This window comes from Caloenas nicobarica, chromosome 5, assembly GCF_036013445.1.
Source record: "Caloenas nicobarica isolate bCalNic1 chromosome 5, bCalNic1.hap1, whole genome shotgun sequence".
Taxonomy (NCBI): domain Eukaryota; kingdom Metazoa; phylum Chordata; class Aves; order Columbiformes; family Columbidae; genus Caloenas; species Caloenas nicobarica.
Window position 1 is genome coordinate 11370138 of NC_088249.1, and position 18626 is coordinate 11388763.

The 18626-nt window shown below is 44.6% G+C and overlaps 1 protein-coding gene across 1 annotated transcript; it reads left to right on the forward strand.

Annotated features, from left to right (window-relative positions):
- Positions 1-698: 698 nt before the first annotated feature.
- On the forward strand, positions 699-8911 carry HSP90AA1 (heat shock protein 90 alpha family class A member 1). The gene is made up of 11 exons (XM_065635860.1): positions 699-809; positions 2348-2506; positions 2604-2970; positions 3484-3617; positions 4090-4398; positions 5058-5223; positions 5500-5690; positions 5829-5976; positions 6977-7245; positions 7608-7941; positions 8156-8911. The coding sequence occupies exons 2-11, from the start codon at positions 2348-2350 to the stop codon at positions 8263-8265; spliced, it is 2187 nt and encodes a 728-aa protein (XP_065491932.1). The 5' UTR covers positions 699-809; the 3' UTR covers positions 8266-8911.
- The last annotated feature ends 9715 nt before the right edge of the window (positions 8912-18626 follow it).

The window sequence follows — 18626 nt, forward strand, 5'->3', positions numbered from 1 at the left end:
GCCTGAGGGGGAAGCACAGCCGCAGACACCGGCACGACCGGCCTCCGGGAGCCGCCCGGCGCGCCGAGCCTGCCCGGGGCCGGGCGGGCACAGCCCGGCGGCTGCGGCTACGAAGCGGAGACGGAGTCTGAGAGGAGAAACAGCGGCTCCCGCCCCGCACCCCGGTTCTGGGCCGTTCTGCCGGTGGGAGAGGGCGGAGGCGGCCCCGCGCTTTCCAGGCCCTTCTCAGCCCGAGGGGGGAAGCGGCCGCCCGGCCCCGCCCGGTTCTAGGACGTTCTGAGGGGAGCGGGGCGGCCAATGACGTCACCCGCAGCTTGCGCAAGCCCCCCCTCCATCCCTCCCCTTCAGGGCCGCGCGCGCGCCCAACCGCCACCCCGGGCAGCCACCGCGCATGCGCCCGCCCGCCGCCCGCCCCCACCGGACTCCCCGCCCGAGCCGGCGGTTGGACGAATGGGGAGAGCGCAGAGCGCACCCCCGCCCTGACTGTTGAGGCGGCGGAAGGCGCCTGCGCGAGACCCGCGCTCTGACGCGCGCCAGTCGCGGACGGCCACTATTGGCTGCGAGAGGCTCGACCCCGCCCCTTAGCGGCGTGGCTGGGAGTCCCCGCCCCCACGCCCCCCACCACCGCACCGCCCCCTCCCCCGTGCCTGTCAGTGAAGGTTCCCGATGGTTCTGGAAGGAGGCGGCGCCGGGGGTATATAAGCCAAGCGGCCGGCGGGGAGCGCGCACTAGTGGAAGCAGGAGCCGTACGGGTAGAGTCCGCTTGCAGCTTCAGTGAGGAGAGCAGCAGCCCTTCCCCCCCAGCAAAGGTGAGCGCTGGAAAGCGGCTGAGGCGCTGGCCGGTTGCACACAAGGGTTGACTCTTCTGAGGAAGCGGTTTCCTTTAAAATCCCAGCGGTCGGTGCACGGCTCTGGCTGGGAGTGTGGGCTGAGGGGGGTGATGAGGGAACCGCGTGGTGCGGGACGTGCATTTTCCCCTTCCGTGAGGTGGGCTCGGAGGGGTAACTGGGTCTCGAACTCTGGGTACGGTTGAAAAGGGGTGAGGGGCTGATGCCTCAGAGCCCTCACATTTAATTCACTTACATTTTTTTTGCTTCTGAAGGGTGAGGGTGAAAAGCGGCGGGCAGCTCCTCGTGGTGGGGGGGGTTCTTCCGCTAGCAGCGCTGGGGGAGAGCGGCTTAAGGGGCGGGTGGAGCAGGCTGGGCTTTTTTGAAGGCTATAAATGCAGGGTGGTGGTGCAAGGGGGGGTGCCTGCGTTCCGAAGGAGCGCTCGGGGTGGGCGGCGGATGCGGCGGGGAATGTTTGCTCCCAATGAATGGGCGCTCGGCCATGAGCGCGCAAGCTGGAGGGGCGGGCGGTTCTGGGGAAGGGGCTGGTCGGCAGCGCACCCCGCTCGGGGGTGGGGGTGGAGGAGGGGTGTACGCGCGGGGCGGGGGGGGGCGCGGCGCGGGCGGGGAAGGCTCTGGCAGTTTCTAGAATCTTTCCTGCTGCCGCCGCCAGCCTGCAGGGGGCGCTGCGCGGCGCGCGCGGGGAGGCTGCGCGCGCCCGGCGGTTACCGAGCCGCTCAGCGGCGCGGCCGCGCCCGGTAGCCCGTTTCGTGTTATTTCTTACTTGTTAACGTCGTAGTTAAAGGATTGCGGTGTTGAACGTGGTCGCTCTTCATTCTGGAGCGATTAAAGTAAGGTTGTGTTAGGAGAGGTTTTCCTTTCTGAGTTTACTCTGTTCCTGAGCCTTGACTCATGCAGAGGATATCCGAGGCCGCAGGTGGCCGCTCAAATTCGGATAATACATCAGTGTAGGGCAGTAATGAGGTCGGTTGGACCGTATTGGCACATACGTTACAGCTGTGAATAGTGTTTCCATCATAATAGTTGCACGAGTAAACACGAGGTAAACGGGAGAAAAGGAAAGTATCGTAAATAGAGGCTTTACTGTGACCGTTGATTGCAGAGCAATATAGCTAACCGCTCAAATGCTGGGCTGAGGTCTTGGTTGTATTTTTTAAAAATTTTTTTGTAATGTGTGACTGGTCTCTGATGATTAGTTTTTAAATTAGTGGAGAGGAAAAGTTCTGTGTTACCATAAATGGTGCAAACCGAAATGAATGTAAAGCAAGTCTGTAGCTTAAATCTTGTATCTCTTTTCTGCATTTATCAAGAATGATCGAATTGTTATTGGTAGGAAATAAGATCTGGGTTGGTTGGTTTGTTATTTCTTTGCCTGTGGGGCTGTATTTAAACCATATATTTAAATACCTTTATCTCACAATGGTATTGTTACTGCCTGTGAAAAGATACGTGCGCCAAGCTGTTCCAGGATGGGATTTCAACTCTGTCTCTCCTTACAGATGCCGGAAGCTGTGCAAACTCAAGACCAACCAATGGAGGAGGAGGTGGAGACCTTTGCCTTCCAGGCTGAGATTGCTCAGTTGATGTCTCTGATCATCAACACTTTCTACTCCAATAAGGAAATCTTTCTGAGGGAGCTGATTTCCAATTCATCAGATGTAAGTACCTTAACTGCTAGACAGGTTTGTGTCAGTAGAACTACTGAAATTTTTAGGAATAGTCAGGGAATGTTAAAGCCTGTTTCTTTTCTTACAGGCTCTGGACAAGATAAGGTATGAGAGCTTGACTGACCCAAGCAAGCTGGATTCTGGAAAAGACCTGAAAATTAACCTGATTCCAAACAAGCATGATCGCACTCTGACTATTGTGGATACAGGCATAGGGATGACTAAAGCTGACCTGGTCAACAACCTTGGTACTATTGCCAAGTCTGGTACCAAGGCTTTCATGGAAGCACTGCAGGCAGGGGCTGATATATCCATGATTGGTCAGTTTGGTGTTGGCTTTTACTCTGCCTACCTGGTTGCAGAAAAAGTGACAGTGATCACCAAGCACAATGATGATGAGCAGTATGCTTGGGAGTCATCAGCTGGAGGATCTTTCACTGTCAGACTTGATAATGGTGAGCATTAAATGTTTCTGTTCAAGTATGCTTTCTAAAGATTTTTAGCATTCAGATACCTACCCTGCATTGAAAAAGAAAAGACATAAAACAGGTAGTACTAGTCATGTCAGATCAAGCACAACTATTCTCCTACTGGTTCTGGTTGGAATAGCTGTTGATACATAAGGGAATGCCTGGAGTAAAGGGTGCATTACAGTAAATATGAAGCTTTCAAATCTTATACATGGAAATACTTTTGTAGACTTCTACAAGTCTATATACAGAAATTTGAAAGATGACAGATGAACAGACTAATTTAGTGATAATTTCCTTAAGCTTTTTGAAATACATGCTGGGTACAATAAGCTTGATAAAGTGTTTGGAAAGCTGCTTCTGTACACTGAAGCTTATGCTTTCCCAGTGGTGAAGACATTACTGATACAGGAGTGCCTTTCTTAAGAAAGCATATTTTAGAATTAATCGCAGCCCAGTTGGCTCCTGCACAAGTAAAACTTGTAAACTCCATTCTAGGTGAACCTTTGGGCCGTGGAACAAAAGTCATCCTGCATCTTAAAGAAGATCAAACTGAATACCTGGAAGAACGGCGGATCAAGGAAATTGTGAAGAAGCATTCTCAGTTCATCGGCTATCCTATTACACTCTTTGTATGTACTTTGCTTGAAATACTAAGTATTGCCACCTCAAAACTAGTGCATTTTTAAAAACGAAGCAAGAGCAGTCCATGTGTATTTTCTTCTTTGAAATTAAGGATGTTACATAGATCTAACACTTCCTGAAATGCAGTTCTGTTAAATACAACTTATTTTGCAAAACAAAGTGAACAATGTATTTTACCAAGCCAGTAGCGTGTCTCCAGACCACTGAGTAGATCAACTACTGCTTGATACACTAGTGGAAATTCAGTGTAATGAAACTCAATAGTAGAAACTACCACATAAGCACATGAAAACAAAACATCACTTGTGTTTCAGTACCTGGAGTGTCTTTGAGTCTAAGAGGAAAGGGTCACACCATATTCATGTAGTTTCTAGCTTTGTGAGACCGCAAGGTGTACTTCAGGGTTGTTAATGATAAAACTTCTGGATTTCTCAGTTCAACTGATGGTCTCTTTTGTAGGTGGAAAAGGAACGTGATAAGGAGGTGAGTGATGATGAGGCTGAAGAAAAGGAAGAGGAAAAAGAAGAAAAGGAGGAAAAAGCAGAAGATAAACCAGAGATTGAGGATGTTGGTTCTGATGAAGAAGAAGAAAAGAAGGATGGAGACAAAAAGAAGAAAAAGAAGATTAAGGAGAAGTACATCGATCAGGAAGAGCTCAACAAGACCAAGCCCATTTGGACCAGGAATCCAGATGACATTACCAATGAGGAATATGGAGAATTCTACAAGAGTTTAACTAATGACTGGGAAGACCATTTGGCTGTCAAAGTAAGTTCCTGTTTTTCTTCAGGCATGATTATGCTTGTCACTAAAGCTGTAAGCTTGATAGACATGCTGCTGAACTCCGATCCTTTGCCTTGGATCTTACTGTGATAAGTTGCTTAGAGTTTGGTGTGCTACTGTTCCGAACACTTTGCTATGTGAGGGTGACACTTTGTGCTACAATTATTCTGGCTACTGTTAAGGTGGTGTTTATAATACTAGTCCAATCCACAGTAAAGTGCAGATGCTTTCCCATTTTGTAGCTTAGTTGTTATTAAAAAATCAAGTAGATTTCTAATTAATGTAAGTTTAGTTCTTTGGGTTTGTAGCTTAGAAAATGCCTACAGCTAAAGGGGAAAAGTGGGCTATAATTGTCCTTTTCATACATCTGTAGTGGGAAGTGCTGTGAAAACACATGCTTCCTGAAGCTGTGTATATAATATAGGGAACTATCTTCTGAGTTAGTCTATTTGTCTGGTAATGACTGAACAGAACTTTAGATCTCTCTGGAGAATGTGCTTGTTCCTGAGCTACTTGTCTTGCAGACTGTATTGAATTCTTTCCTGAAATCTCAGCTGGTTACTGTTTGCCCTCTGCATTTGAAGAGCTGTTAAAGGGTTATTAAAGTGAGAGCCATATAAAATAATCGTCTTGCTTTCTCATAGCACTTCTCTGTGGAGGGACAGTTGGAATTCAGAGCTCTCCTGTTTGTCCCGCGGCGTGCACCCTTCGATCTGTTTGAGAACAGGAAGAAGAAGAACAACATCAAGCTGTATGTACGCAGAGTTTTTATCATGGACAACTGTGAGGAACTGATCCCTGAATATCTGAGTGAGTATATTTTGGAGAAAAATGTTTCCCAAAATATTAGCAACTGCTTAGCGATTTTGTAGCTTCCCTTTGTACTTAAATCTGGGAGGGAGAAGACTTCAGTCCTAAACAGGGCTGATCAGGAAGTATCTGAGCAGTAAAAAGTGCTGCTTATTTGATGTGTAGTATACTGTAGAAACCAATTCAAAAATTTCTAAAAGGGCAAAGCCATTTGAGTGTTCAGTGGTAACCTTGGTTTCTTAAAAACCTGGAAAGCTAATTCTCACCATCTTCCAGATTTCATGAGAGGCGTGGTGGATTCTGAGGATTTACCTCTGAATATTTCTCGTGAAATGCTGCAGCAAAGCAAGATCTTGAAAGTGATCCGGAAGAACTTGGTGAAGAAGTGCTTGGAACTTTTCACTGAGTTGGCTGAAGACAAGGAGAACTACAAAAAGTTTTATGAGCAATTCTCCAAGAACATCAAGGTTTGTATTGTAGTTGTTCTGCACAATAATGATAGCAGAAGCTATGGATTGTTACACCTGAAATACTAAACTACTGCAGTTTAGTATTTATTTAAAGGAGTCACTTAGTAGCTTTTATTTTTTCTTGTACTTTTGTAGCTTGGTATACATGAAGACTCCCAGAACCGCAAGAAGCTCTCAGAATTACTGAGGTATTACACATCTGCATCTGGTGATGAAATGGTTTCTCTGAAGGACTACTGCACTCGGATGAAGGAAAACCAGAAACATGTCTACTACATTACTGGTGAGTTGGTAACAGAAATTGTTCATAAAGCAGGTACATAAGTACGGTTGTGTTTTGGGAGTTACAAAATAACCGTGGCATTTCCCTTAGTCAATTTAGAAAGAAACTCTGATTTTTAAGAAAGTGCCTGTAATTAATTCTGTAAAAATAGTTTATTTTTTCAGTCTGGCTAAGTTGCACTGCTTTACAGAATATCAGTTAAAGTGTTGAGTCCATGACAGAGAACCTTTATAGCATGTCTCTTGAGAAAACAGGACATGCTATGTAACACCTACCAAATCTCCAGTACTCTACAGTGTTTCCAAAACTAACGGATGCTGCATAGTGTTAAAACCAAGTAAAATAAAATCATAGTTTTTGTTGGTTCCTTAATGTGGTACCGTTTCCATGAGGACAGCAGAACTGGCTACAGATAAATTCTCTTGCTGTGTTCCCTTCTGATGTAATGCTGACTGGCTGCTTTAGTGCTAACTGCTGACTTGGGACTTGTACCATTTAATGAGCTCTAACAAAACAGCTCTTCAAGTGTTAACATTGCTCTTGAAATACAATGTTCAGTGTCACTGCTGCCACCTTAAGGTGTGGGAGAGTGCGGTTCAACTGACACACAAAGGTTGTAAATGGCCTTCAAGATAGCTTTGTGTTCAGGCTTTAACTAATACTTTTGGCCAGGATTATCTGAATTTTAAGACCTAATGCTCAAACTGGTGTTGTACAGGGCTTCTTGGTTTTCCTCCTTGGCAGGAATTAAAGACATTTCTAAACTGGAATTCCAGGAAATGTGGGTATTACAAGCTGTTATGTCAGTTTGAAAGGCTTGAGTCTCCTCAAGCCAGCTCAGTCTTCTCAATAGTTTGCAAATACCTGTTCGGTGCCCCCTTTTTCCCCGCTATGGACACAAAGCGTCACTGGAAATGTTGCATAGGCTGTTCCAGAAAGTGAACAAACTGATGTTAGTGTGAGGCTCAAACTACAACTGTGGTGGTTTTGGTTCTTGCAGGTGAAACAAAGGATCAGGTGGCCAACTCCGCTTTTGTGGAGCGTCTTCGCAAACATGGCCTGGAAGTCATCTACATGATTGAACCTATTGATGAATACTGTGTGCAGCAGCTGAAGGAGTTTGAAGGCAAGACCCTGGTTTCTGTAACAAAGGAGGGGTTGGAGCTTCCAGAAGATGAGGAAGAGAAGAAGAAACAGGAGGAGAAGAAAGCCAAGTTTGAAAACCTTTGCAAAATAATGAAAGATATCCTTGAAAAGAAAGTAGAAAAGGTAATTATTACTAAATCAGTTTGTATATGCAAATTTAATGATCTGAAATAAAGCTGCAGAGAAGGCTCAGCTATAATGATATGTTACAATTGCCTTTTGTGAAAGGACAATCCCTGCAAGATAAATCGTTATAGATAAAAAGGTCTGCCTGTGTTTTTTAGTGAAGCTAAGTGCTGCTGTTGAGTTAGGATTGCAAATTCTTAGTTTATTCTTAGTTTACATAGTTTATATGTAATGAGTCTTAGGGCACATGCAGCAGCATTTCAGGGTTGAAACTTGGTTAAATCAGTGGGGATAGTAAATGAAGTGTGCATGTTGAATTGTTAAACTATTAAACTTCTGTTCTATGTTCACTTTTCTAGGTTGTTGTGTCCAATCGTTTAGTTACTTCTCCATGCTGTATTGTAACAAGTACATATGGCTGGACTGCCAACATGGAGAGGATCATGAAAGCGCAGGCATTACGAGACAACTCCACAATGGGATACATGGCAGCAAAGAAACATCTGGAGATTAATCCTGATCATTCCATCATTGAAACACTGAGGCAGAAGGCAGAGGCTGATAAGAATGACAAGTCTGTGAAGGATCTTGTCATCTTGCTGTATGAGACAGCACTCCTGTCCTCTGGCTTCAGTTTAGAAGATCCTCAGACACATGCCAACCGCATTTATAGGATGATCAAACTTGGCCTGGGTAAGTTAGAAACCTGTTCTCTCCAGTAAACACTTTAGATGTCATTATAGTGCACTTGCAGGGTGCAGAGTGTCTGGAGATCACCTTTGGGGCTGCTTTGTTTGTACTTGTGGAAAAGGGGGGGAAGCCTCAGATCAGTTGAAGTGCGAAGGAAAATAAAGCTTGGCGTTCACTGGTATCAGCATTAATGGTGGTGCGTGTGTTTCCTGAACAGGCATTGATGAAGATGATACTGCTGCAGAAGAAGCTACTCCAGCAGTGACTGAGGAGATGCCACCCCTTGAAGGAGATGACGATACATCACGCATGGAGGAGGTGGATTAAAACAGTTTACAGGAACTCATGAATGTTTCCTTGGCTAATATGAATAAGTTATATTTTGTATATTATGAATGTTACCTGCCAAAAAAAAAACCTTTGACACTTTTGTCTGCATTCCCTCTTTATATTTATTTTCGAAGATGTTATACCTTTATTTTTGTTACATTGCTTTTTCAGCTGATGTGAGATAAAAATGCCATTGAGGGAATATTTTCTTTAACACTGTACAACCCTAAACAGGCAAGTAAGGAGTAGTTATTTTTGTCTGTTCTAGCCGGTTGCAGGTGGCAGGGTTTTTTGACTTATTCTTAATTGCCGGAAATGTGGGGAAAGAAGTTAGAAGGATGGTATGACATCAGGGTGTTCACCTTTGTTTAGTGTTATACAGCTCTTCAACTCTAAAAAAGTGTAACATACAGTACCTAGTAACTAGGTATCTATGAGAGCTGAAATGAAATACCTGGGGAAGCTTTAACCCTTTTGCTCCTAACAAGGTCTTGATGTTTAAAGTTGTTTTTTATACTGTTTAAGGATTCTGGATTGCACTCTACCATAGAATAGAATCCACTGTAAATCTCTATTGTGACTTATGCAACTCTGCATGTACAGTTCAAACTTAGAACTGTAAGAATAAAAGTGTTAAGAATGAGTCCTGTCACTGACTTGTCTGTTAATTCTGGGAACAAAACTTGCTTTTCTGCTAAGCATTGGGTGCTGCTTTTGGTGTTGAGTAGAGATACTGTCTTGTTAAATCTATAGTTAGTAATGCATGTTTTGCATTACCACTACAAACCTAGTACCAGATAAAAGTAGAAAAGGCAGTTCTCAAAAATCGCCCAGACAATTCTAATCTGAAAAAGTAATTGTGTCAAGTGAGGTTTAACTGGTGTTAAACTCCAGCGATTTTTTTTTTTTTTTAACTTGGCGAATGGAGCAGGCCTCTTAAGGCACAAGCCTGATGTGTTAGCACTAGTCAGCACTATATCATGCTGGCTTTTGAGAAACTGCAAGGTTGTGCTTCATTCTCTGTACCTTAACCTTTCTCTTTGAGAGAGCAGGAAAAGAAAAGAGTTGTTAAAAGCCAACTCCAGTAAGCTTCCTCTGCCTGCCAAGCACTTGCTGGAGATCAGATGCACTTCACTGGTATTTACAGTAAGCTTGAGTTTAATGAGCTTTTTGGGGTTGGGAGGTAAGGGTGAGTTCTGAGCATCTTGCCCTGTTCTCTGTTAAGTCTTGATAGTTTTCTTTTTCCGAAACAATATTTGAGCTCTGATTCCCAATATAAACTTCTATATGACAAGGTGTGTTGAATTTTTTTGAAGTAAGGTAAAAGGACGATTAGTTTTGGTTGTAGTAGTACCTTGCAGGTAATCTTGTACAAATTGGCTTCCTGCAAGCTAATTAAAGTAGTTGCACAAAGCCACAGGATCTAAAGGATACTGTGTTTGTGTCAAAGCAGCATTTCTCAGGGTTGGGAGGGTCAAATTTACACTTTACATAAGGGCAGTGGATATTTCTGCTGGCTGGTGAGTGAAGTGTCAGTTTGAAGTGACTGCCAGAAGGTCATTTTTGCATGTTGGTTTAACTAGACTGTGCACACACTTGGCAAATCGAGTTGGATATTAAACTTGAAGTATTGCTTATACAATTGCTTGAAGGCTTCCAATTTTTCTACACCCTGGTTCTTCCACCATGCTTGTATTAGATCATGTTACCCTTCTTCAGGAGGGTAGATACAGTAATAACAGGGAACATACGGCACTTCCTTTCTATGGTTCAGAATCTAGGTTATGAAAGGAAAGATGCTTTTCAAAATTGCTTCCCTTCCATGGTTCCCAGTGCTTTACATGCCCTGTCACATGTCTGAAGTTTGTCACAAAGCTCGTTCAAGCTCTTGGTGGCTAGAAGAATTACCTTGTTGCCCACAAAATAGGTTGAAGTCATAGGTCACTACCTGTGGGGCATTTGTCTTCCAAAGTTGTCCTGTGTCATGATGTAAAATTTCCAAAATCACTTCAAAGTACGGATATCTCAAAAAGACTGCAGGAGAGAGTGGTGGTTACTGTGTTAGTGAAAGAAGCAAGGTAAGGTCAAAATGTAGAAATAACTTCTTGGACAGTGAGACAACAGATTTGGGTTTTCTTAACCCCCCAGCATAGCAGCTGGGCAAGATGTACTTGCGCATCACTGTTTCTATAGGTGTTCATTTCATTTTAAGTGACCCAAGCAGGATGAGATGTCTTCTATGCATTCCAGCGCCTCCTGTGGCCATAGTAACAGCTACACTGTTGCTATAGAAATGAATATGACATCAAACCAGATGCAGTCTTCTGGCTTCTAAGAGGAGTTGCACAGTCAAAAATGTTATGTGTACATCAATACTGACCTGTAGTTTGGAGTATGGATGACCAGAACAACAATCAGAAGGTAAATGCTTCCATCAGGGTGATAACTCAAATGTTGACAGTTGTCAGGTTGAGAGAATTCAGTCTGCTCTAAGTAATTTCTCCAAAAGCTCACTGACAAAAATTCTTACTCAAAAATCTTCCAATTACATTGAGATCTAAAATTTACAGTGGCAAAAGATGCTTTTCCAGTTGGTGAGTGAAGTAATGGCTCAAGTCTTTGATTCACATCTTCACCTCCCTCAAAAACTATCTGTTAAGAATTCAAGTGAAACTGGAAGGTTATGTCCAGGATTTTCTGCAGTGGGAGTGTATGGTGTTTTGAGTAGTTTCCTGTGTTACACTGCAGAGTCAGACCTTGGTTCTTGCACAAAGGGCACAACAACAGCAGGTTTTGCTTTGTTAGGGGGTGCAGAGCTCTCATTTACCAGCTTTTTGCTGAAATCCACTTTAGGAAGTAAGGACACAGTTATCAAAAGCACTCTTGCTCAGCTACCTGTTGTCACAGCTGACAGTCTTTAATTCTCACCTTTTGTTACTGTTCTAACAGTGTATGGAAGTGTTGCAGAGCTCCACAATGGAGTTCAGGAAAGGCTGGGTGCCCTGATATAATAGTAACTTAGTTGTTTTTCAGGGCTCTCTGACCCTGTAGTGAGGCTTATAGTGCAGTACTGCTTGGGGCTTACAAGGTCACTTCTAAGCAGAAATGCACAACAGAGGCTGGGTACGGGTATTAAAATACGTTTCTCCTTATTTGAGCTGCAGGACGGCAGAGCCAACCACTCTGAAGCAGGAATTACAGTAACACTTGGCACAGCTTGGTGTTACACTCCCCCATTGCCTACTGGCCTAGAGCTTATACTGCTGACAGTCAGAGGTGTTGTTAAAAGTTTAGCAAAACATTTTCCTATTGATAATGGTCTTTTTGAGGTCATGCCAGGGTTAAGGCATTGGGATACTGAATTCGGAAGTATTCAATTCTGCTGCTCTTTCTGGAAGGAAACTGCTCCTTATGTGTTCAGGATTTTTGAACCTTAGGAGCTATGATGCTGGTGCCCTGTTGCTCTAGCGACAGGCTCCCACTGTTGCATGCCATACACTCCACATTTTGGATGGCAGCAGAAAAGAAGAATAGCTTTCATTGTCCTAGAAACTGCAGCAATCAGTTGATGGATTTCCAAATGTAACAAAGAAAGGAGCAGAAAAAGCATGGGTAAACTCTATGGGATGAATGGGGGAGGATTTAATAGTTTTTGAAATAAAAATGCATCTAAAATGTGCTATTGATAGCCCGTATACATAAAAACATTACAGCATTCATGGCCAATGATGTGTCCTGCTGAAGAGTCTTTTCAGGTATTTTGCATTCATAACAGCTGGCTAAGAATTGCTAATTTATTCACATTCTTACTATGCATTTGGAAGTCTTAATTTGACAGTAGAAGCTTTGGCAAATCATTTCAGATGGTCTTCTGCCTATGTGTGTAAATTAAACTTTTCTCCTGCCAGGATTTGCTTAATAGTGAGGTCACCCTAAAGAAAGAGTGACCTGCATTTCAGACCTACTTGGATGTTTCTGATATGTCATTATGTAGTGATCTTGTTTAAATGTTCTTTACTTTCAACAAAGCAAGCCTTACCTAGGAAACATCTGAATTGGTCATACTGGACAACATAAAGTGATTTCAGACAAAGATTTAGTTTTGTGCTAGAAAATTATATAAAACATTGTATTTTTTAAAAAATTAAGGCAAAAAAAAGAACTGGTGAATAAAACTCCATCCAAGGTATGGCTGGTCCAAGGAAGCGCAGACGTATCAGGGGAGTGTGCAGTACCCGTGGCAGGAATGGCATGAAGAGGAGACGGAGGAGACGGAAACATGCGTTCTTTCACACCAAGGTGCTGTTTTGATGGGGTGACAAGAGGAGGGTGCGGGGCACAGGGTGTTTGGCTTTGCCGCTGCGCAGGGTTCTCCTGATTTGAACCGTTAGTCAAGCATTTCATTGTTAGTGCTTTAAAACACACAAGTATGGTTTCTAAGCGTATTTCACTACGTCCTGTTTTTCTGACCTATTTATGACTGGTTGTAAATTATATTGTTGAGTTGCCTTTCTCTGTTAGAAGTTCATTGCAGTTTTTAAAGCAAAAAACCACATTTTTTTCCTGAGGATAGGCTTTTTCAAGTACTGTTCCACGAGTTTTTCCTGAAGCAGTGTTAAAAAGCTGTTAACAGTCTCCTGTTGCAAAGCAGAAGTTACATAAAAAGAAGCGTAGAGTGATTTATGACACTACAACAGGGATAGTCTCTCCTGCAAAGTGCCACGGAGGGTTGTGCTCTACTTGCTAAAATGTTCTCCAGCATTCTTGCTTTGCATTTGCTGGCCCCTGCAGCAGATGGTTTTCTGCTCTGGAAGTTCTGTGGGAAACCTCCTACCTGGGTATCTCAGAGATTCCTCTGGTGGGAAAGGGACCTGGCAGCACAGAACTCTCACCTTGCTCACTTGGACTAATTTTATTTTAGTTTTCAGATGCTTATACTGGTTGCTCAGAAGATGGATCACTTCATGCAGGCTGTGGGATGAATTTCTGTAGCGGTAAACATCAGAAAGGAATCAAACCTCCATGGGTGCACAGCAAGCCAGAGGCTGTAGATTTCGGATGTGTTTTCCATTTAGAAGCTCCACAACTTGGTCTTACACCTGGAAACACAGTCCTGCCAGCTACAGAGTCCGACAGTGACATTTACATGGAACAAGAAAATGATTTTCAGACACCAATGGAAATAATTGGTAAGGAGGGGAGTGCTTTTCCTCTAAAATTAATGGAAGTGATTGAACTGTCTCAGAAATCTCCAACTACTGCAGAGCGCCAATTGCCTTCACCCATGGAGATCGAGCCTTCACGCTCTGTGGGATTTCTGGAGAACTCTGTTACAGCTGCTCTGCTGCCAGACTGGGACAGTGACATGTGTGAGCAAAGCGCAAACGTTTCCAATTCTAGAACGCACTGGTGAAAAATTAAGGAGAAAAACCCTTCATGTGCCCAAAAGTGGGTATGGCAATAATAATAACAGCATCCACAATGCTTGGTCCTGTCATTAATGTCCTGTGACATTTCTGAAGTTAGCCTAAGGTTCCTTTGTGCAGTGGTTGAAGTCATGTAGCGGAATTAAAGCTTCAAAATCATTGTTACGGATAGGGCTGGGTCCTGCTTCTTGAAATCCCATGGTAGATTCATGCTGAATGTGGGCAACTACAGCTAAGGGCCTTGTCAATTTTAGATGATTAAGAAGGACAAAGTCCGTCTCATTGACCCAGTTATTGCTGTTTCTCTTAGGATATTAAAAGAAGTGCTGATTGATGGGGTTGGGAAGGCCAGGCTTCAGACTTTCTGGGTTTTTTTCCAGGGCAACAGGAGCACAGGTTCAGCTAGATATGGAAATACTCCTTCCTTCCTTGAGTGGGTGATGTGTTGCTGTATGACTGGTATGTTCTTCTTGCCTTGTCTCCCAGGTTGTTACAGAGGCATTTGAGAGTGAGGCTGTAACTTTACGTTGTGCTGACTATTGCTCATTTTCTTCAGGTTCTTCACTGGATAAGCTAGAGAGTTTGCCATGCTAATCCCTTCCAGAGTTAATGACTTAAATGCATTTGCTATTTTTTATTAGTTTGGAACAATATACTTGATTTTAGTAATTTTCTAAAAGTTTAGCAATTTTCAAAAGTAGTTTTGATCAGAGCCTAGGTATGTTGTGGCAGATCCGAAAATGAAGCATTAAGGCATTAGGAAACACACTTCTCTGTTCCATGGTATTCTGTCCATGTGGTCATAAAAGGTATCTGGCATTTGACAGTGCCTTGAGACAAGTAGAGGCATTTTTTATTTTTCTACTGTAAGTTGTGCAAATATGTATGTATACAGCATCTTCATTCCCAAGAGCTCCTAGCTGACATAAGAGCTATTATTTCCAGCACTCTCTATTGTAAAATCTGGCCAGATCACTCACATTACTCCCCATCTCTCTAAAGAACAACACTCCAGTCGGAGATGCCAGGCTTCATTCCTGAAGCAACGCTGTGCAAAGTGAGAAGGGACAAGGTTCAAGTACAGTGGGGCTGGTCGTTGTGGGCCCCATCAGTCCTGTTCTGCTCGAGAGCATGAGATACGTTTCCTGACAGTACAACCCACTCCTGGTCCAGGACATTATGAAAATGCTCTGGGAAGCTGAGCCAAATGTTAAGGCTGTTGCACAAGGCAAATCCCTCAGGGAGGGTGATGCTGGCTCAGTGAGGACGTTCCCTGCAGATGCTGACTTAGACTCTTACCACTTTCAGCATGGACTGTGATGTTGGTGACCAGGTGCACCATTGCAGTCTGAACTTAGATCCAGAGCAGCAGATGATACAGACTGTAACATTCATTGAATGGAGGAATTAGAATTAAAGAGTTTTCTTTCTACTCGGTTTTCCGTTAGTCTCCTGTGCTTTTCCTCCAATCTGCTTTCCAGTGAGCAATGAGTAAGACAAACCCTATAAACACCTGTGATTCCCATGCATGGTTTGGCCAAAAATTACTTCTAGGCTTTCTTTTTCTGAAAAACGAGGTAATAGATCTTTTTCGTATCCTGATGCCACTTTTGCCTGTCAGAAAAGGTGGATTTTGGGATCCATGGAATATTGATAGAAACAGGGCACGTCCATACCATCTCGTTCCCTGAGCACTGCTATCACCCTGAAGTCCTGTTAGACCTGTAGGATCCCACACACTCCAGCCAAAGTGAGGGAGCTGCTGGTAACAAGGCAGTTCCAGCGTGAGTCTAGGCTGAATGCAAATGCCTCAGCTGGAGCTTTTCAGTCTCTACTGAGCTTACATATCGAGCTTACTGCATGGTCACTGGAGAAAGGGCTGTGTACACTGCTGAGGCAAAGGGACTTTGAAAGGTTTGCTAAAACTTGCTAACCAGTCAGAAGCAGCTAGTTGCAAGAACTCAGCTTAGTCTTCGCTTAGTTTGCAAAGCCCCAGTTAAGCATTTTTGCTCTCCACTCTGCGTGCCTGAACAGCAATATAACCATAATATTTAACAGAAAAGGCTGAAACTGCAAACAGGTGACTGACTGATGTATTGTATTCCTCAAGTGACACTGATGCATCCCTGGATGTTCAGTTGGCATGAAAGGCACTGGAAGTAGCAACTAAAATAAGCAGCCATGCCTTTGGTGTGGGTGTGTGTGGGGATGCCGGAGCTGCTCTACTCAAACCCTTGTCTGTGTTCCAGCCTGCAGAGCACACTGAGAAATCCCTCCGGCAGCCAGACTGCGGCTCACTGGGCGGGTGGGGTGATGCGTGTCAGCCTTCAATTCATCTTCACATCCCACTTTCGTCAGATGATGCAATTATCGATGAAACTGAGCTAAGAGGTGGAATGTATGGAGGCTATTAAAAAAAACCCAATGCATATTAATCACATATAACCAGGGTTTTGTGAAAGAAAGTCTGCATAATCACACTAATCACCTTCCTTGCCTCCTCAGTATCCTAATTACAAACCCACGGTCTTGTACCTAAGGAAGTGGCTGAGGGGACAGAGGCAGCCCAATGCCTGACTCCTACAGCCTCCAAGGAAAGAAGGGGATGTGTATGCTCCATGGGCATTATTATACAATACTTATCTTCAGAACAGCAACAGCCTGTCAAAGATGACAGGATTAAGCATCTTATTCCCTGTGGCAAACGAAGTAAAACCCCTTTCACCACAACACAGTACCATCTTGCAGTTTTAGAAAATGTTTTGTACACGAAAGACATGGTTCCTAATGTCTAAATAGCACAAGGAATGCTGGCGTTGGGCCTCATTGCCATACAGCAATTCCAACTGTACTTGAGAATTAGAATTTAGAGATAGGCATTGCCCTCCAAAGACAATTCATATTAAGACCAGTATCTGCTTCTGTTGAGGCCTCTGCCAAAATTCATAGAAAAAACTTTGCCGCTTCTGATCCTCCTGGAGGTACCCTGTGAATAATCTGTCTTGTCTTTGGCAGCTGGGGGGGCATCAACAGCAGGAAGAGATGAGCACCTACAGATACAGAGCCACCGGGGACAGGTGGTGGCTGCCAGGGGGAAGGGTGACCCTGGTCCGAGGGTACAGGGAGGAGAAAAGCACTAGAAAGTGTCGCCTGAGCTCTTTGGTCGGGGTGGAAGCCTGCTCTTATGGAATGGCTGCGGCTTTAAGGAAAAAGGCTGATCTTGCTTCATCTTGGCCTTCTTTTTTTGTAAGAGTTCACCTTCTTCTGGCCCCGTGAAGGAAAAGTATTATTTTCTAGGTTGCTTTGGTTTCAGCCTGTTCCTCGGACCCCAAACCAGAGCTGGAGCAACCAGATGGTTGCAGAGCTGCATGTGGAGACCCCAAATCCCCAGTTTGTCCTGTGCTTTTTGCATTCCTTATGGTGAGAGGTTTGGCTGGAACAAGATATCTGTGTGTCAAACACGGTGTGCTGTGAATCAGTTCCCTGTTCACAGCTCACAGATGCGACCGGCAGCTAAACAAAAATCACTTTCATTGTGTAATAGGAGGTATTCAAGACTATTAATTACTAAGTAAAGATCACCCCAAACTGCTGCCTGAATCTGCTCCCAAACACAGCAGTCCTGGCTGCTCCGCAGGCAAGAGGTGAGACATGGCCCTTCCCTGACGGACCTGCAGCCTCGAGCAGCCTCTGCTGCAGCCGTAGTGCCTGCTCTGCGAGCGCTGAGCTCTGCTGGCCCCAGCCCCAGCCCTTTCAGGGTTTTTTTCATCTTGGACAAATCAGTTTTCCACGGTTTTTCCTCCAGCACATTTCACAGGGGACAATCTGTTACGTTTTGTCTGTGCATGTAGAAGTTGACTCTATTTCAAAAAGAGGGGGATTTTTTTTTTTTTTTTAAGACAGACAGCGATGCGTGTGTGATGTATTAGGTGGGCAGTCATAAGGTTGAGGCTGAACTGATCTACTGAGAGAGGCTCTCACAGCGCTGGCCTCCTGCGGCACCCATGGGTAAGAAGAGGAGGAGTTAAAACCAAGAGTTAAATGAGTTAAAAATGCCTTTAAAAGCAAGAGAAGAAGTGTGTTACCTCAGCTTTCCTCTGGCCACAAATCCTGGACTCGGGAAATTAGAGCTACCTGGGGCTGGCACAAGGTCTGTGCAGGGTTAAGGGCTTTCCTAAGAGTGACAAGTTCAGTAAATGGTTGCAATAAACAGCTTAAGTGAGCGTTTCTGTGCCTCTGTAACCCTCTGGCCACCCTCCTTGTCCCCTCTGCACCAACCGAGCAGGGCTGGAAGCTGCCCAGGCTTGGTGGCAGCATCACTTGTGGCTTTGGAAAGCGGAACCCCCAAATCTCCCTTGGTGACCTGTTGTGTGACTGTACCCCTGCTGCCCAGGTGGGTGCTGGCAGGGAGTTCACCTCACCTCAGCCTTACAGCCAATATTTCATCTGTCATTCCTTGCAGACCTCGAGCCCCAGGTGCTGAGGCCTTGTTGGTAACACCTGTTGCCCGCAAAGCATCAGCAGCTAATTTTGCACTGGCTTTTGTGGGAGAAATAACTCGAAGCCATGTGTTTGGATTAAGGGTGATGATTGTGTGTGTGTTCATTCAATGCAGCTGGTACTGCAGGCACTGACACAGCCCTTCTTATCTCCCACCTCACTGGTGGAAGGTGTTTCATGAGGCTTTTTGCTGCTCTGTTTTGTTTTGCAAGTGGTCGGAGAATCCAAAGAGAGGGAATAACCATCAGATTGTTGTGGCCTGGGCAGAGAAGGTAAGGAGGCGGCAAGGGAGGCGTCTGGGCAGAACACAGGAGTTTGCAATAGGGTGTAGCTCAGCTGGTGGCAGAAGTGGGGTGCAAGGCTCGTGGAGTTCGTGAGCTGCTCCCAGTGCAGCTGCTGTCACTGTCACCTCCCCAGGGGCTGGCTCCTGGT